The sequence below is a fragment of the Phascolarctos cinereus genome, unplaced genomic scaffold (genome assembly GCF_003287225.1).
Source record: "Phascolarctos cinereus isolate Bilbo 61053 unplaced genomic scaffold, phaCin_HiC Scaffold_1;HRSCAF=81, whole genome shotgun sequence".
NCBI lineage: Eukaryota > Metazoa > Chordata > Mammalia > Diprotodontia > Phascolarctidae > Phascolarctos > Phascolarctos cinereus.
This window is the reverse complement of record NW_027555514.1, coordinates 218,823,674-218,841,393: the sequence shown is the minus strand read 5'-3', so window position 1 is coordinate 218,841,393 and position 17,720 is coordinate 218,823,674. Positions and strand designations below refer to the sequence as shown.

General features: G+C 38.6%; 1 protein-coding gene and 1 pseudogene across 1 annotated transcript; both read right to left on the bottom strand.

The window, feature by feature from the left end:
* Positions 1 to 447: 447 nt before the first annotated feature.
* LOC110203030 (olfactory receptor 6C2-like) lies at positions 448 to 5,177 on the bottom strand. The gene is made up of 2 exons (XM_020979461.1): positions 4,296 to 5,177; positions 448 to 480 (listed from the first exon to the last, which is right to left on the bottom strand). The coding sequence occupies exons 1-2, from the start codon at positions 5,175 to 5,177 to the stop codon at positions 448 to 450; spliced, it is 915 nt and encodes a 304-aa protein (XP_020835120.1).
* A 9,591-nt stretch (positions 5,178 to 14,768) lies between these two features.
* On the bottom strand, positions 14,769 to 16,812 carry LOC110203013 (BCL2/adenovirus E1B 19 kDa protein-interacting protein 3-like pseudogene; annotated as a pseudogene).
* Positions 16,813 to 17,720: the final 908 nt, after the last annotated feature.

Sequence of the window (17,720 nt, the reverse complement as noted above, 5' to 3'; positions counted from 1 at the left end):
GTGACCCTACTTTTTCTTCCCAGACTGCCCCCAAGTCTGAAACTGGCTGTGTATCCCTGAATCCAGTACTAAAAGAGGCCCTTTAGTGAAGAAGTATAGGATTTATTCCCCACTCTTCACTCCCCCTCTGTAGACCCAACATTTATTCTCATTTTATAATTCTGCTTTTCTTTGTCCTGTTCAGAAGTCAGACCAATGTGCAGCATGATGGCTCTATGTTCTAAAGGGGAAGATGAGTCTTCCTGACTCCAGGCCCAGCACTCTTTCCACTCACTCCACTGACTAACTGCTCTCCTAGCAGTCTTTAAAACTCTAAGCCATGGATCAGAAAAAGTCTTTCCTAGTGGAGGTGCTATTTTCAGTGTTCAGGTAGGAGGTCTTAGAATATGGGCTTTCATATTTTATAATATGGTTCACCAGGTAAAATTGTTTTCTCACTTGACTGAACTACTTTGAGTATTCTCTGATGGATATCTCCACCTGACCCAGGAAGCTTATTATTGGAAAGACTTCATCATCATTCCATCAGTCTTGCTAGTCTACCTTATCACTATTCTCTGCCTCTGATTGATTGGATGGTGAATTTAGGAACTCCAAACCTCCATTTAAGGACAGAGCTGAGCTCAAACATTCCCTCATTTCTCACCTGACTGAACTTCTTTGGGATTTCTCTGACTGACTTCTCCACCATGCCTTCATGCAGGGAACCTTTCCTCACTCTTCCACTTTTCAGCTTTCTTTTGTATGTTGTCTTCCTAATTAGATTTTAACTTTTTGTGAGGAAAAGCTTATCTTTCCTTTTTCATGCCTGTATCTTTGTGCTTAGCACAGTGCCTGGGATGTAATAGGAACTTAATAAATGAATATTTACTATTAAGTAAGGGGCACAGTGCCTGGGATGTAATAGGAACTTAATAAATGAATATTTACTATTAAGTAAGGGGCTGTGGAATTCTCTGATAATAAGTGTGTTATACATATTTGGTTCTAAAACAATCTTCCATGGATTTCATAGAAATGAAGTGGTGAGTGTGACCCTGGGCAAGTCACTTAACCCCATTGCCTAGCCAAAAAAAAGAAAAAGAAAAAAGAAAAAGAAATGAAGTGGTGAATGAGGTGTTTGAAAGCAAGTGAAATCTTTAGAGAGAGGAATGAGGAGGGTAACACCTCAATCAGTGAAGATTTCTAGATAATAGAGATAAGGAGCTGAGAGATTTTGGTTAGTGGGTAAGGTGGCATTACTAGGAAAATAAAATAGTCATAGGACCCAGAGCAAAGAGTTCAAAGCTATTCCAGTTGTATTCTATTAATTTTATTCTTGGTTGCCAATTGCTTCTTTTTAAAATAGCATTTTATTTTTTCCCCAATTGCATGTCAAGATAATTTTTAGCATTCATTTCTAGAATTTTTTAGATTTTGAGTTTCAAGTTTTTCTCCCTCAGTACCTCCCTTCTTCTCTTCTAAAAATGGTAAACAACTTGATATAGGTTATACATGTGCTGTCATGTAAAGCATATTTCCATATTAGTCACAGTTGTGGAAAAAGAAATAGATTAAAAGAAAAAAAACACAAAAAAAGAATAAAGTAAGTGAAAATAATATAGCTTGATCTGCATTTAGAGTCCATCAGTTCTTTATCTGGATGTGGATAGCTTTTTTCTTCATTTCCTTGTACTTGCTATGGATCATTGTGTTGCTGAGAAGAGCTGAGTCATTCATGGTTGATCATCGCACAGTGTTGCTGATACTATGTACAATGTTCTGGCTCTGCCTCAGTTTGTACAAATCTTTCCAGGTTTTTCTGAAATCCATCTGTTCGTCATTTCTTATTGCACAATAAAATTCCATCACATTCATATATCACAGCTTGTTCAGCCATTCCCCAATTGTTGTGCATCCCCTCAATTTCCAATATTTTACCATCATGAAAAGGGCTGCTAGAAATATTTTTGGAAATGGTCCTTTTCCCTTTTCATGATCTCTTTGAGGTGCAGACCTAGTGGATCAAAGGGTGTGTAAAGTTTGGTTGCCCTCTGGGCATCATTCAACATTGCTCTCCAGAATGGTTTGATTAGTTCACAACTCCACTAGCAATGGTTTAGTGTCCCAAATTTTCCCACATCCTCTCTAACATTTATCATTTTCATTTTTTGTCATATTAGTCAATTAGATAGGTGTGAGATGGTACCTCGCAGTTATGTTAATTTGCATTTCTCTAAACAAAAGTGATTTGGGGCATTTCTTTATATGACTATAGATAGCTTTGATTTTTTTGTCTGAAAATTGCCTGTTCATATCCTTTGACCATTTATCAATTGGGGAATGGCTTGTATTCATATAAATTTTATTCAGTTCTGCATACATACATAAATATGTATATGCATATACATACATGCATATGTATATGTGTGCATGTGTATGTACTTATGTGTATATAAATACATACATATATACATATATACATGTATACATACATATATACATATATATATACATATATATACATATATACATATATACATATATACATATATATACATATATATACATACACACACAACATATATATATATATATACATATATATATATATACACACACATATATCTGAGAAATGAGGCTTTTATCAGAGACACTTTCTATAAAGAGGTTTTCCCAGATGTCTGCTTTCCTTTTAATTTTGGCTGCATTGGCTTTGAATGTACAAAAGCTTTTTTTCATTTAATATAATCAAAATTATCTATTTTGTATTTCATAATGTTCTCTGTCTTTTGTTTGGTCATAAATTCTTCCCTTCCCCATGAATCTGACAGTTAGAATATTCTTTGCTATTCTAATTTGCTTATGGAGTCACCCTTTGTGTCTAAATCATGCACCCATTTTGACCTTATCTTGGTATGTGGTGTGAGATGTTGGTCTGTACCTAGTTTCTGCTATTTGCCAGTTTTCCAGAAAACTGTTTTCCAGTTTTCCCAGAAGTTTTTGTCAAATAGTGAGCTCTTATCCCAAATGCTGGGGTCTTTGGGTTTTTCAAGCACTAGGCTACTATGATCATTGCCTACTTGTGCACTTAATCTTTTCCATTGATCCACCACACTATATCTGATATTGATAAGCCACATTCTTTTGTACTTTTTTGCATCAATTCCCATGATATTTTCAAACTTTCATTCTTCCAGATGAATTTTGTTATTTTTTTTCTAGCTCTATCAAACAATATTTTGATAGTTAGATTGACATGGCATTGAATAAGTAAATTAGTTTAGACAGAATTTTCATTTTTAATATATTGGCTTGGAAAATCCAGGAACAATTAATATTTTTTTCCCCACTTATTTAAATCTGACTTTGTGTGAAAAAATGTTTTCAGTTGTGTTCATATTGTTCCTAGGTTTGTGCTGGCAGGTAGATTCCAAAGTATTATATATTGTTCACAGTTATTTTAAATGGAATAGCTCTTTTTATGTCTTGCAGTTGGGCTTTGTTTATTAAATTTAGAAATGCTGATGGTTTATGTGGGTTTATATTATATACCACAACTTCGCTAAAGTTGTTACTTATTTGAAGAATTTTTTTTTGGTTGATTCTCTAGGGATCTATAAGTATATCATCATATCATCTGCAAAGAGTGATAACTTTGTTTTCTCATTGCTTATTCTAATTCAGTCAATTTATTTTTTCTTCTTATTGCTAGAGCTAACATTTTTACAAATATATTTAGTAATCGTGATGATGTTCATCCTTGCTTTACCACTGATCTTATTGGGAAGGCTTCTACCTTATCCCCATTACACATAATGCTTGCTGATGTTTTCAGACAGATAATGCTTATTGTTTTAAGAAACATTGCCTTTATTCCTATGTTCTCTATTTTCTTTAAATAGGAAAAGGTACTATATTTTATCATAAACTTTTTTTTTGCATCCATTGAGATAATCATATTACTTCTGTTGGTTTTATTATTGATATAGTCAGTCATGTTAATAATTTTCCTAATATTGAACAAGCCCTGCATTCCTGTTATAAAGCCCTGTTATAAATTCCACCTGGTTATATTGTATAATCTTTGTGATATATTGCTGTAATCATCTTGCTAGCATTTTGTTCAGAATTTTTGCAGTGACATTCATTAGGGAAATTAGGCTATCATTTTCTTTTTCTGTTTTAGATCTTCCTAGTTAAGGTATCTGCAGCATGTTTATATCATATAAGGAGTTTAGTAGGACTATAAGCTGCCTCTTACAGCCTTGAAATCAATGCAATCCTTTTGAATGTGTCTTTAAAGCTTGTATCACTTGTTTATTCCTCAAGGTGTAAATAAAGGGGTTCATTACTGGTGCCACTGAGGTTGCAAGTACTGTCACCACCTTATTCAAAGCCACCCCTTCTTTTGCAGAAGGTTTGATATAGACGAAGATACAGGTTCCATAAGTCATGGAGATAACAATCATGTGAGAGGAACAAGTGGAAAAGGCTTTTTTCCTTTGCTGGGCAGAGGGGAATCTCAGAATAGTCCTGGCAATATAGGCATAAGATAGAACCACTAACATTAAGGTGATGATGAGTGTCAAAACAGCAGAGACTAAAATCATTCTTTCTAGGAGCTGTGTATCAGAGCATGTGATCTCCAGCAATGGTGATGCATCACAGACAAAATGGTCAATAATATTGGAGTCGCAGAATTCTAGCTCAAGACCCATGCCAAGTGGTGGAAGAATGATCATCAACCCGGATAGCCAACAACCCAGGAGGAGCTGGTTACAAATTCTGTTATTTATGATGGTTGCGTAATGCAGGGGTTTGCACATGGCTACATAGCAGTCATAAGACATGGCAGCCAAAAGGAAAAATTCTGAGGCCCCAAGGAGGATACCAAAAAATAATTGAGTGAAACATGCATTATAGGACACAGTATAGTCACCAATTGACATGTTGTACAAGAATCTGGGAATACAGACAGTTGTGAATGACAATTCTAGGAAGGAATAATTTCTAAGGAAAAAATACATGGGAGTTTTAAGGTGGGGATCCACCAAAGTGAGGGTGATGATGGTCAAGTTCCCAGTTACACTCAACATATAGGTTAGAAACAGAAAGATAAAAAGTAGAACTTTCAGCTGTGGGTTATCCGTCAATCCCCTGAGAATAAATAATGTTATCCCTGTATAGTTTCTCATTTCTGATCTCTGTCTTTCAATGGATCTGTAAGAGAAAGAGACAGAAAGAGAGAGAGAGACAAACAGACAGATAGACAAAGACAGAGAGACAGACATTTAAGCTGAGAAGAGCTAGGATAAAATAAGTTAGCAGCACAATTTGGATATGCATACTTAGAAATCACTCTTGGGATCTTTTTCTTTCACTGCCTTAAAAAAATCTTGCCAATATTATGTTATCCTCAATAGCTTTTAGCTGTGTATCAGCTACTAGGTATGACATTGTTGTAAAGACTTTCATCCCAAATATATTTTTGTCTTTTTCCCCCAGTTCCTTGTCTCTACCCCATTCCTTCCAAATCAACTTTACTTTTTGTTATCTAAAAAGATTATGCTGATTCCTTTTGTTCCCCACATACTCATTTCTACATAGCCTCCTTCCCTGACTCCCTTTCTGATCTAGAAAAAAAAAAAGTTAAGACCGACACAGTGACCATCTATGAAAGTATATGTCAAATACACTTCTATTCACATACCTAAGTTTTCAGCCATTCCCCAACTGCTAGACACTCACTTTGTTTCAACTACAGAAAGAACCACAATCTCTTGCAATGTATGTGGTGCCTCTTTCTGTCTTTGACATTCTTAAACATATACTCATTGGTAAGATTACCAGCACAGAGTTTGAGACATTTCATCACATTTCACAGAAAATTTCAAATTGTTTTATGGATCATTTTGACCCATCATTACTTCTAGCAATTGTACATTAGCATGCTAATTTTTCCAGATGCCTTTCAAATTGTATAATCTCATCTATTTTTGACCTGTGCCAATATGTGAGAAGAGTGAGGTAATATCTCGGCATTTTAATGAGTGTTTTCATTTGAATTTTTTTATTTAATGTTTTATAGCATTTTAATGGTTATTGATAGTTTTCAATTTTTATCTTGTGAACTGTTGGTTTAAAAGAAGAAATGGTTCTTAGTATTATATATTTGCATACTGTTCACTCTTTGAACTTAACTAACTGGTTCCTTGGGAACTTCTGTGCATTTGTTTACCTGTTCTAAAAGCCCAGTTTCTTCTTTTCACCTTCAACCACCTCTGGGATCTTTTCTCTATCATAAAACCAGACTTCTATACAACCAGAACACACATCCTTTGCATTGCTCTAGGTCCTTGTGACTTCTCCTTGAGCAGGCTTTATCTTTTCTTAAGGAGACAGTGCCCTAAACCTAAAATCACAGACATCTTATTTTTCCAGGGTTTATCTATTATAACCAAGGCAAAGCTGAGATTGTTGGGGGTGGGGAGGTGATGGAAAGAGAAATCAGGGTTGGGACTTGGAGCAACAATAGATGTTTAGTTTGAAGTCTTAGTGGAAAGTATCAGTGTCCACCAGTCCCAACAAATATTTTCTCCTCATCTCAATATCCTTTAGGGACATGTAGGTAAAGGAGCTGAAGCCCATTAAGAGTCTCTAGCTGAAGCCATCTCCACCTGACTGAGCCTGCCATGTACTATCCTGCATCCATGCTCATTGCTGCCATATCTGAGATCTAGAAGCACTGATCTCCTAGTTCCATTCTATTCTTTCTGACTGCATGTCCTCTCAAAAAATACTTTACCAAGACACTGCCTTGCAGTCCCAGACTAGCAGGCACACTCAGAGGAAATCAGTGCTCTATATCCATAATAGGAAGTAGAACCATTATGGTATCTGAAGCAAATTTCTTATTGAAAAGGGTGGTGGTGTAGCCGAGGATAGTCTTACCACAAGTGCTTGTGTGAAAGGAGGGAAATGTCTCCCTATAGAAAATTAAATCATTAACTGCTTTGGGAATTAGGTCATTCCAGGGTAGGGGAGGGACAAACACTTAAGAGAGATGGACAACGATAATAGCACCCAGGAAGGAGGGGGGCGCAGTTGCACAAGATGTTGCTGGAGGAGGTCTAGGTGATATGGGGGAACAGTAACTGTGCAGGGAGGAAGCACAATCTCCTAGGGAGGAGGTCCCCACACCTGCTCCCCCCACCCCCTTCCCAGATGAGGACATCCAAGGGCACAGGTCCATTTGCCCTAAAGTCATTCATTTTAAATTAGTCTCTGGGAGAAGGCATCTCTCTGCACCCAATTAGAATTATAAGACCTCCACAAACATTCAAGTGGTTTCCTTGACATCTTTTCTCCAACTTACTTTGGGTAAAAGAAAATTACTCTCCCTGGACCACTGTAAGGCTATTTCATTTCCACCCACAACCATAAATTCTCAGCCCTAACACTTTTTTTTTTTGGCTTCTTGTCCAATTGCCATGCTACTTTGATTGTGAACCAACTTTTCTACATGATTCTCTCTTACCTTAGAAGCAGTTGATGGCTCAGTGGATAGAGGGCTGGGCCTGGAGTCAGAAAGAATTGAGTTCAAATCCAACCTCAGCCTCTTCCTAGGTGGGTGACCCTGGACAAGTCATTTAACCTCTGCTTTCTTGACAAAAGGATCCACTAGGGAAGGAAATGGCAAATCATTCCAGTTTCTTTTATAAGAGAATCCCATTGACAGTATGGTCAATTGAGTCCTAAAGAGTTGGACATGACTAAACAGCAACTCTATTGTCTTAGCACATCAGCTGCTCTCTTTTGTACTTCCTGGATGTGCTCTGTTCTTTTTATCTGTGAGACCTTTCAAAGAACAGATGGGAAGATTGAGCTTAAGAAAAATTCCAATTACAAAAACTTGCCTGTCTCCTAATGCTTTTTCCCTTTTCCCTCTACCTAGCACCTCCACTACATCCCAGCACTGGACTCCCTATTTAATTACTTCTTTCTGCAATGAAGTAACAGAAAATCTAATAAAGGAATCCACACTAAGTAATAAATAGCTGATAATAGCCCCTTCTAAAGAATAGTATAGGTTTTAGATGGTAATATATTATTATTATTATTTAGAAGTGGCATTAGAGTTTTTGAAAATGGAAGTAATGAATATATAACTCTACCGTGAAGACTGTTATTTACTTTGTTTCTGCAGAAGATTGATCTGAGTAGAGAATATGGGTTAATTGACATTACTCCCCTGCTGTCCCTTTTCCTATTTTTTAAGGTAACTATGTTAACCAGTTTCTATGTACAATGATGGAGGCCCTGTTCAGAGACATGACTAGTCATAGAGGAAGCATATATCTGTGTATCTTTAGTTCTGTTGGGCAGGAAGGTTGAGGTGGGTTTATTTCCACAAAGGCTCTGGATATTGGAGAGGGAAAACTAGAATTCTCTCTAATCCTACTTACAGTTAGCAGCTTTTGTGTTATAATGAGGTTCCTAATAGGGTTTCCCCTGTATTTCAGGATCCTTGTTGTGATCATTGTATATTCTAGCTTCATTTCAGACAACAACAGGTCATTTGCTCCATCTCAGTGGAACATTGTAATCAGAAATAACCATTGTCCAGCATCACCTTTCGCCAATGATACTTTGCATCTTTGTAGATGACTTCTCTGTCTGCTCACTCTGTCCCTGTGATTCTAAGGTCAAAGGACAGGCAATCCAGCTTACTTTTTATCAGGATCTGGTCCCAGTTGTTTCTAAGTAATCACAAGTTAATTCTATTCAGAAGCCATACAAATATTTCCCATCTTCATTCTATTTTCCTCCATGCTCCCCTGTATTAGGCTTCCTTAAGAGAACCCAATTAGTTGTGGAAATGGATTTTGCTTGGTTGCTGTAAAATATTCCCTACAAAGAACACTAAGGGGATTTCTTCTGGGTCTTGAGAAGTGAGGATTCTGTATTCCAGAATGACCAGTTCACACTGTGCAGAATCCAGTGTTGTAGACACCAACAAAGACTGGAACAATGCTCTTGGATTCTGGGACATATGATTATTGGAGAAGCAATTCCTCCTTTGCTTAGGTTTTATAGATTCCACATAGATTGACTTCTGGAGCCAGAATTGTGGCCCAGTAGAAACTTGTCTCTGACTTTGTCTTCCTGACAAATTCCCTCCTTTGACTCCTAGGGCCCTCTGTGCTGCCTTAAACAATTCTTTCTTCTCTGCCAAGCATTACCCTTCCTTCTGCCTCCAACATTATGCCCTTCCTCTCAGTAAGTTAGACTCTCCAGGCCTGAAAATTGTACCTTCATGTGTCACCTCTCTCAGAGTTTGCTTTCCTTTTCAGCAAAGAAACTTTCATTCAAAGGAAATAACTATAATAGAGGAAATTCAAGAAATGTGTAGCACGTGGTAAAAGAGAAAGCTCCCTGTATCACTGAGATCACACAGGTAACTCACCTATTTATGAAGCTCAAAGCCTGACCCTACTTCCATCAAAGGGCAGAAGTTAATGTCTATATTATCATGAATAATTATCTCAGATACAAACATGAGGTTTCATTCTGGAACATTCATAGTACTTGTTGGATTTATAAAATAGACTTTTTGTGCTAAGCACAGAGTTCTTTTTTTTCTTCCTTGGATTTGGGGAATAGCCTGTGTGGTATTACATTAAAGGGAATTCTAGAAGCGTACCCTGATTCTTGTGGTTTGGGTCACTCTCTCTGATAATTTTGTTATCTACCCTGTTCTCAGGCAGAATGGGTTCTTTTGTCTTATTACTGTTGAAATTGCAATTGGCTGCAGAGATAGTTAGGAATGACCTTTCACTGATGGTTTTGTCTTTTTCTTGATGTTGCCTCTATTTAGTTTATCTGTACACGTGATATAGGGGCAGAGGACAGAAAATTTCCCTCCGTTTGGCATAGGATCTAGTCACAATTTTTTCCTTTTCTTTTCTTTTCTTTTCTTTTTTAGGCAACCAAGGTAAAGTGACTTGCCCAAGGTCACATAGTTAGTAAATGTCTCAGGCTGGATTTCAACTCAGGTCCTTTTGACTCCAGGGCCAGTGCTCTATCTACTGTGTGCCCCACAATTGTTTTTCAATCATCACTGATAAATGATGTTCCGTAACTAAACAAATGTTTTCCATCCCCACTTCAGGCAATTTTTTTTTCATTCTGCATTGGAATAGACTTCCTTAGGAGATTCCAATTATTTATAGGGATAGGATTTACTTGGCTGTTACAATATATTATCCACCAAGAACTCTGAGGGCTTTTCCCCTGAGCTTGAAGAAATGGAGGTTCACTCTGGTACCTAAAATGTTTGGGTCACCTCGGGGTAAGTGCTCATGTCACATAAAATATGATCCAATGTTAAAGGCTCCCTCACAAGCAATGTGCTCCGACCTAGGCTGACTAGAGGCATGATTAGATGAAAGATGAAATATCTCCCCATCACTAGGGCTTCAAAGGAAGATCACATAGTGACCACCTTTGCCAAAGCTGCAGCCTCTAAGAGGCTTATCTCTGAACCTGCCTACCCCCTCTTTCTGTAAGCCCCATCTCCAGGAGCCTAGTGACCTCACACTGCCCACTATGGACCCTACTCTGTTTTTTTTTCTCTTGCTGGATAGTGAATGCCTCACTTTCAAAGTTACCTTCCCCTCCTTCCTCCCTTCCCTCATCATCTCTGATCTCTGTTCCAAGCTAGATATTTACTAGAAAGTATCATTTGGCTAATTCATTCTTTTGTGCAATTAATAAATTACTTAATGTATTAATCCTCTCAGGCATGCTATTTATTAAATGAGGAAGCTTGTTCATTCAATGAAAATATCTCCAATTTTGAAATTTTAGGAAATGTGCAGCATGCGAATGGGGAGGTAGCTTTTGGTGGGACCCTCTCATGCACCTCTCAGATTGCAAAGACTAGTATGTAATCCATGCAGGTATGAAGCTTGTCCTATGAAAGAACTCTCACCAAAGAGTACATGTCAAGGGTCATGTGATACAGAATAAAAGTAGCATCTCAGAAATGAGTATTCATTTTCTGTCTGAAACATATATTGTAATTGATAGATTTTCTTCATTCCTTCCTTCCCACTTTTCTTCCTTCCTTCCTGCCTTCCTTTCTTCCTTTCTTTCTTTCAATAGGTCTGATTTCTGTATTCCTGTATAGGGAATCAGCCACATCTAGTCTATCCCTGCAGCTTGAAAAAAAAAGAAAAGAAGAAGAAGAAGAGAGGGGAGTAGTGATGTGACAAGCCATTATATTACTTACTTTCCTGCCCGTCCTTCAGGTTTCAGTGAATAGTTTTTGCTCAAAAATCTCTGGAATGCCTCAAACTGAGCATCCATGAATTAATGGAAAAGCATATATCTACTTCCAGCCACATTATCTCACAAACCCATGACCTCACCCTAACAGACAGAGTGGAGTTCTCCTAGGTTCCCATATTCTGGAATATACCAGTCCTTTCTTTCTTATCATCAATTCTAAAATGATGCTGCATCAGAGATCCTGGCCTGCTTTAAATGCAGAATATATTTTGATGTGCTCTATGTTGCTGAAAGACAGAGACATTGGAAAGAGAATGGCCTCTGAGGTACTGCCTTTCTTTGGATCTCTTGATCTTAAATGTCTGAGCAGGGAGACAGGTTTCTCTCCAAACTGCACACTAATAACACAGGATATTTGTTTCATCTGTCCAATGTGCTGCAGCAGCATGGAGACCAACTGATTTCACAAACTAAAAGAACCTTGGGGAACCCAAGTTCCAACATTACTAATTAATCTCTGTTGTAACCGATTTTGGCAAAAGACATAAAATATGCAGCTGTGGGGCCAGTACCCACAGGGAATGGAAGAAGTAGCAATAGCCTCAGACACAGGCATGGTATACAGCAGTGAGTCAGGTGAAGGAGGAAGATTGACATCTCATTGCTCTTTCCCACTTTATTTAAGATAGAGATCTCAAAAATTATCTGATTCTCTCCCCCCCATCAGTTTAAAAACTAAGTATGTTCTCTGTCTCTGGCTCTGTGTGTGTATATACACATAAATAAATAAATATATACACACACACACACGTATACCCAAATACATTATAGATTTATATATTACGCAATGTATTACTTTATATTTTACTTTAATGTGTTAGGAAGCAAATTCGTGAACTAGCATTTTTTTTGCAGTTTTGTGAGAGTTTTAATGGCACAAAATATTTATCACTACAGCTTCCATACATATTGTAAATTGCATATAATGTTACAAAGTGCTAAGAACTAAATCGATGAAGAATTCAGAATCACTTTGGCTCACTTAATTCCTGAAACAGAACAAAAAGGAAGCCTGCACTTATTTCCAAAATTGTAAACAGGTATAAAGCTTTTAAAACAACATTTGCTTTTACAAAATTTCAACTGTTAATAGCTGAAATCCTTTTCAGATGACATATTTACCTGTTTTTGTTCATTCAAAGTTTAGGAGACTAAGACTTCCACCCCAAACCTCTAGCAGGGTTGTCAATAAATACTGCTTTGTATCATCTTATGATACCAAGCTTTACCCATTGAAATAAAAATTTCAATAAGATTCTAAAAACAGTTGATTTCATAGCTACTGAGAAATAATAGGATAGAGATGGATTTATTTTCAATAGTCAAAAAAGCTGTAAAGATATTCAAGTTTTAAACACATTGCAGAGAAAAACCAACTATTTAACTTGTAAAGGAGTGATGCATTTATTTCTCTTAAGAAGATGTGCCCAATTTCAAACAGAAATCTCCTCCCTGTACCCAGAACTGTGCCAATTTTATTACAAAACAAGGTGCTGTTAATTAGTCTTAATGAGTAAACTATTATTTTCCATTTATACTTTTTAAACCATGCATTCATGGCAAACAATGCCATCTCAGTGAACATCCATACCAGACTTCTCAATCATCTCCAGAGGAAATCCAAGATATATACTTGAAATAAATAGGTTATAGAAGGCAAATCAAGTGTTACCACATTCAGAATTCAGATGGAGAAGAGAAACAAAAAAGACACCTAAAAAGAATTCATTGTTGTTTTTCTGTGGGCCCTGGTTTATACCTTACAATGTTTTCTAAAATGGTAGGAGAAAACAAATTTAAGTATAATCAAGGAGTTATTTGTTAAGGCCAGTTTTACTAATACAAACAAGTCAGTTAAGAATTAAATTCTACATTTTGACTGTCTGTTCATTTCTGCCATAACACATCCACTTTATAAAATGTGATGCAGCAAAAAGTTTAATGGAACAGTTTCTGCAAAATGGCCAAACTGGTTGTCATAGTGTTTTACTCACATCATCCTAATGCACTAATTAAATGAGCAAATCAATATTTTTCAAAGTAACAGTGGTTCTCTAAATAGTCAAAATTAAAATCTGTATTGTAAACAGTAATTATGTATATATCAAATACATAATAGTATCCTTCAGAGTCATACTACATATTCTGAAACCTGATAAAATCTACTTGAGGACACTGCAAATCCTTAACAATTTGGTACTAAAGCTTTACATTTTGAAGAAAGTGTCACTGAAGGACAGGCTGTGTTGCCCAAATGAAGAGTTCAGTATAACCTAGAGCAGGATGCCTTGGGAGGATCCTGCTTGAAGGTCCCTGGCATTGTCTGGGGAAGATTGTACAGTAAACAGTAACAATGGAGGCTATGGAAGAGCACCAAAAAGGACATCATTACCGGACTTCGTCAACTGCTCCCCAACCCCAGGACCATTCCACAGAACAGCCCCAAGTGCTTGGAATAGCTCTGGAGGCTCAAGGGTTTCTTTAAAGGGCTCAAGAAGAAATGAAATTTCCAATAACAAGAAGCCTGTAAATGTGCCAAACACTAGAACTCATTCAAGAGCTTCATTTTTTTTGGGGGGGGTCAGGGAAAACAATCCTCTAAGGAAAGAGATGAAAAATGAAAATAACTTCATACATAGCAGGAAAAACTCCAGAGTCCCAAATGCCATCTTTCTTCACTCATCCCAGCCTGAGACCCCATCTGGCAGAAGTAAGGTTCTGCATCACGGAAAAGCCAACATTCTGATAACACACTAGTCTTGGTACTTTAGGCCTTACCCTCCTTAGTCTCCATCTTTTTTTTTTGTTTTGTTTTGTTTTTTGTGCATCCAGCCTCCTGCAAATTTCCAACAGGCCAGTCTACACCAGGAGTCTTGGAGAGAAAATGGCCTCAAAGCTGGTTTTAAATACATTTTTTATTGCCACAGACTACTTTTTTTGTGTTTCTTTTTCTTGTTTTTGTTGTAACTATAAATTGTGAGCTTATGAGAGTTTATCTCTGTCTTGACAAATCAAGATTTGATAGGATACTTGCTAACCTGCTCTTTTTTAAAAAGAGTGATGGTCCAATATTTCTGTGGGATGCTGCAGCCATAAATTAGGTGAGATTGAAAAGGAGGCAACAAACAGGGCTGTGGGGAAAAATCACTTGCTGGTGGCATCTGCATTGAAAGGAAGACTTTGCCAATTTCTAGACAATGGTAAACTCTGTGAGGAAATTCTGAGGGTCTTACAGACCAAAGAGGGAATGAGGTCATGAAAATTCCTCCCAAGAGTTCGAATAAAATGCTGAATCCCAAGAGGAACTGGAACTTAAGTATGTAAAAGCAAGGTCGAGGACTGGGGCATGCTTAGAATGGTCTCAAGTTCAAATACACTAGCGTGACAGGGATAGCACTTTACAGGCACGCGCCCATCCAGGGCTCTCCTCTCCCTCAGTAGATGCTAGCAGACAGGTAACTCAGTCATTTTCCAGTATAGATCCCTAGTCCCAAAGCCAAAACACGAGTTATGGACTGAACTCTTTAAGAAATTCAGCAAAGAAAATGCCGCCTTTCTTCATGGCGCCACTTTTCCTCATACTTAAAGAAACGGAAAGTTTAGGGTGCCGGAAGTGGAATTCCTGGGGTTGGGGGCATATTCTCAGGCCGACCGACCAGTCTGATACCCAGTCCATACTTTTCTGCAAAACTTCTGTTTCTCCTTCTGCAAATTCTTCAGAATGAGAGCTATGCTCCCTTCTGGTGTGCGTGTCCACATTAAACATTATCTGACTGTCTTCTTGTGGGGAAGGGCTGTCACATGCCGGGTGTCCAGGAGAATCTTCTCCATGTCTCTGTTGTGGATGGAGGACGAGGACGGCTCGTGCCCCAGAACCCCGTTTTTTCCGTTTCCATTCCAATCGATGCCATCCATCTGGAGCTCCACCAGGACTTGTTGAGGCCAGCGCGCAGGGCCAGTGGCTGCTATGGTTATTGTTGGGCAGCCAGAGGAAAAAACAGCATCGGGAGGCTTGAGCGGCAGTGGTGGAGGAAATTCTGGAGCCAGCGACGGTAGCTTTGGCTCAGTCCAGGACAAGCATTTATTAAAAGCTTGGTATATGTCAGACACTAGGCTGAAGGCTGGGTTATAAAGGAGGATAAAAACATTTTCCCTGTCCTAAAAAACATCTTAGTGGAGCAAACTACATGTAAATAATTGTACCTATAAGATATATGCAGAGTAGATGGAAGGTAATCTCAGAGAGAAGTCACTTGGGTAGGGAAGTTGAAATAGGAGCGAAAAAAGCCTTCCCGCTGAAGGTGGAATTTGAGCAGCATCTACAGGAGCTGACAGATGGAAGTGAGGGGGGCACTGTGTTACAGGCTTGGGGGAATCCCAGTGCAAAGTCGCCGAATCGGGAAATGGGATATTCTAGGCCAGGAAAAGCACAGAGTTTGCCGACCTTCTGATGTTTGGTTGAGAACCACACTTACCCTTGACCTGTGCTTTGATGTCTGTGCGGGTGGAGGGGCTGTAGATGCCTACAACCAGTATGTCTTTTGGCTGAGAGCTCCAACCTGAGCTCAGAGAAGCACTTAAAGGAGCAAGTGTCAACGGAACCATGAGTTCATAGTTCACTACTTCAGTGCTGAATTGGAATTTATCCCCTGGCGCATTCATTGAGTTGCGTTGGGTGCTTCCAAGAAGCCACGTTTGCTAGCTCACTGATGAAGGACTGGATCACTGTGAGATTAGCAAACAATACCCTTATTGGATCCGTGGTCTGGTGGTCTTGGCAAGAGATGCCTGGATCAAGGTGATTGGCCACTGGGTCAGTGGGTGGGGTCCTTCTCAAGGATCTTGAAGGGAATGGCTCCACCTTCTAGCTTTCAGTCCTCAGCTAGCGTTGGCTTCACTTTGGGAAAAGCTCCAGCAACTGCTACAGTGTGTATTGGACAAGACTCAAGAAAATGAAAGCAACCTAGGGGGGTTTGCAAAAAAAAAAAAAGACTGAGAGGTAATTGTTTGGATTGCACAGATCCAAAGTAAAGGTGAAATGCCAATTCAATAAAGGAAATAAGTAGCTGTACTATTTTATATATACGTGTGTGTGTGTGTGTGTGTGTATAATACCATACACACTCATATGGTATACTGACTGCCTTTCTGTTTGCCTTTTTTTTTTTTTGTGCGGGAGATTGTACATAAGAGCCAAACCTAAACTTTAAGTTATTTTCCCCCAGGATCTAGCATGAGGATGAAAAAAGTCACAGAATGTGACCCCACATTTTGGGCCCAGGCTACCCCCAAGTCTGAAACTGGTTCCAGAACTAAGAGTGAGTATAAGTGTACAGTGTATAGTATAAGAGTATAGTGAGCAAGTATAAGATGTGTTTCCTACTCTTCACTCTCCCTCTGGAGGCTCAATATTCTTCTTATTGTTATAATTCTCTCCTTTACCTCGTGCTGTTCAGGAGTCAGAGCGATGTGCAGCATAGCAGCCCTGTATTCTAAAAGGGATACACCAGGAGCGGGGAACCTACACCCTCGAAGCAATACGTGGCCTTCTAGGTCCTTTGATGCAGACTTTTGATGGAGTCCAAGTTTTACAGAACAAATCCTTTTATTAAGGGGATTTGTTCTATGAAGTTTGGATTCAGTCAAAGGGCCACACTTGAGGACCTAGAGGGCCACATGTGCTCTCTAGGCCGCAGATTCCTCACCCCTGGGGTACACCCATACAGGAGTAGTCTCTCATCCCACTACCTGGAAAGGGCTGTCTTGAGGCTGAGGCGTCCAGTTATTGTACTGTTTGTAGGCAGCCTGAGAATAAATAAATCGAGACTAAGAGATGGCAACAATCAGGGTGCTGAGATATTTCCTGTGGAAAGACACGAAAGAGGCAGATGAACATTGCTCTCTTGGTCCAAAAGGGTAATTCATGGCCATGGAGAGGTGGATTTCCTGATGCATCCTGCTCTTTGGAGAAAGAGGATCAGCCACTTAGTTCTTGAGAAATTCCTTACTTGACAAGCAAAGCCAATGAATTATATAGACAGGGCAGGTCTCCAAGGAAACTGAATACTTGTGCAGCCAACCTCAAAATATGTTTGCTTTATGAGAGGAATCTAGAATTACAGGGTTACAGGATAAGTTTGGGTGGGATTGTGTAAGGACCCTGTGGAAAGACTAGGGATCCACCAAAGTATCAAATTCAGTTCCCTTCTGAGAGGACTAATGGACTAGTGGCATCTTTCAGTAATTGTTTGTAACCTCCCCTGATCTCTTTGCATCAGCTGCATTTTTGGTGGAGAGAAATTAAAGTCATCTTATCATGTAGTGAAAGAAAAGAAAGGGAAAAAAAGAGAAATAAGAGAAAATGAAAAGCTGGAAATGTTTTTCCC

Excerpts from the sequence above, each read along its gene's own strand:
- LOC110203030 (XM_020979461.1), bottom strand. The coding sequence starts at position 5,177 with ATGAGAAACTATACAGGGATAACATTATTTATTCTCAGGGGATTGACG. Across the intron at positions 481-4,295 it reads ACACCTTGAGGAATAAACAA|GTGGAGATATCCATCAGAGA; the intron begins GTGATACAAGCT and ends TTCCTGGGTCAG.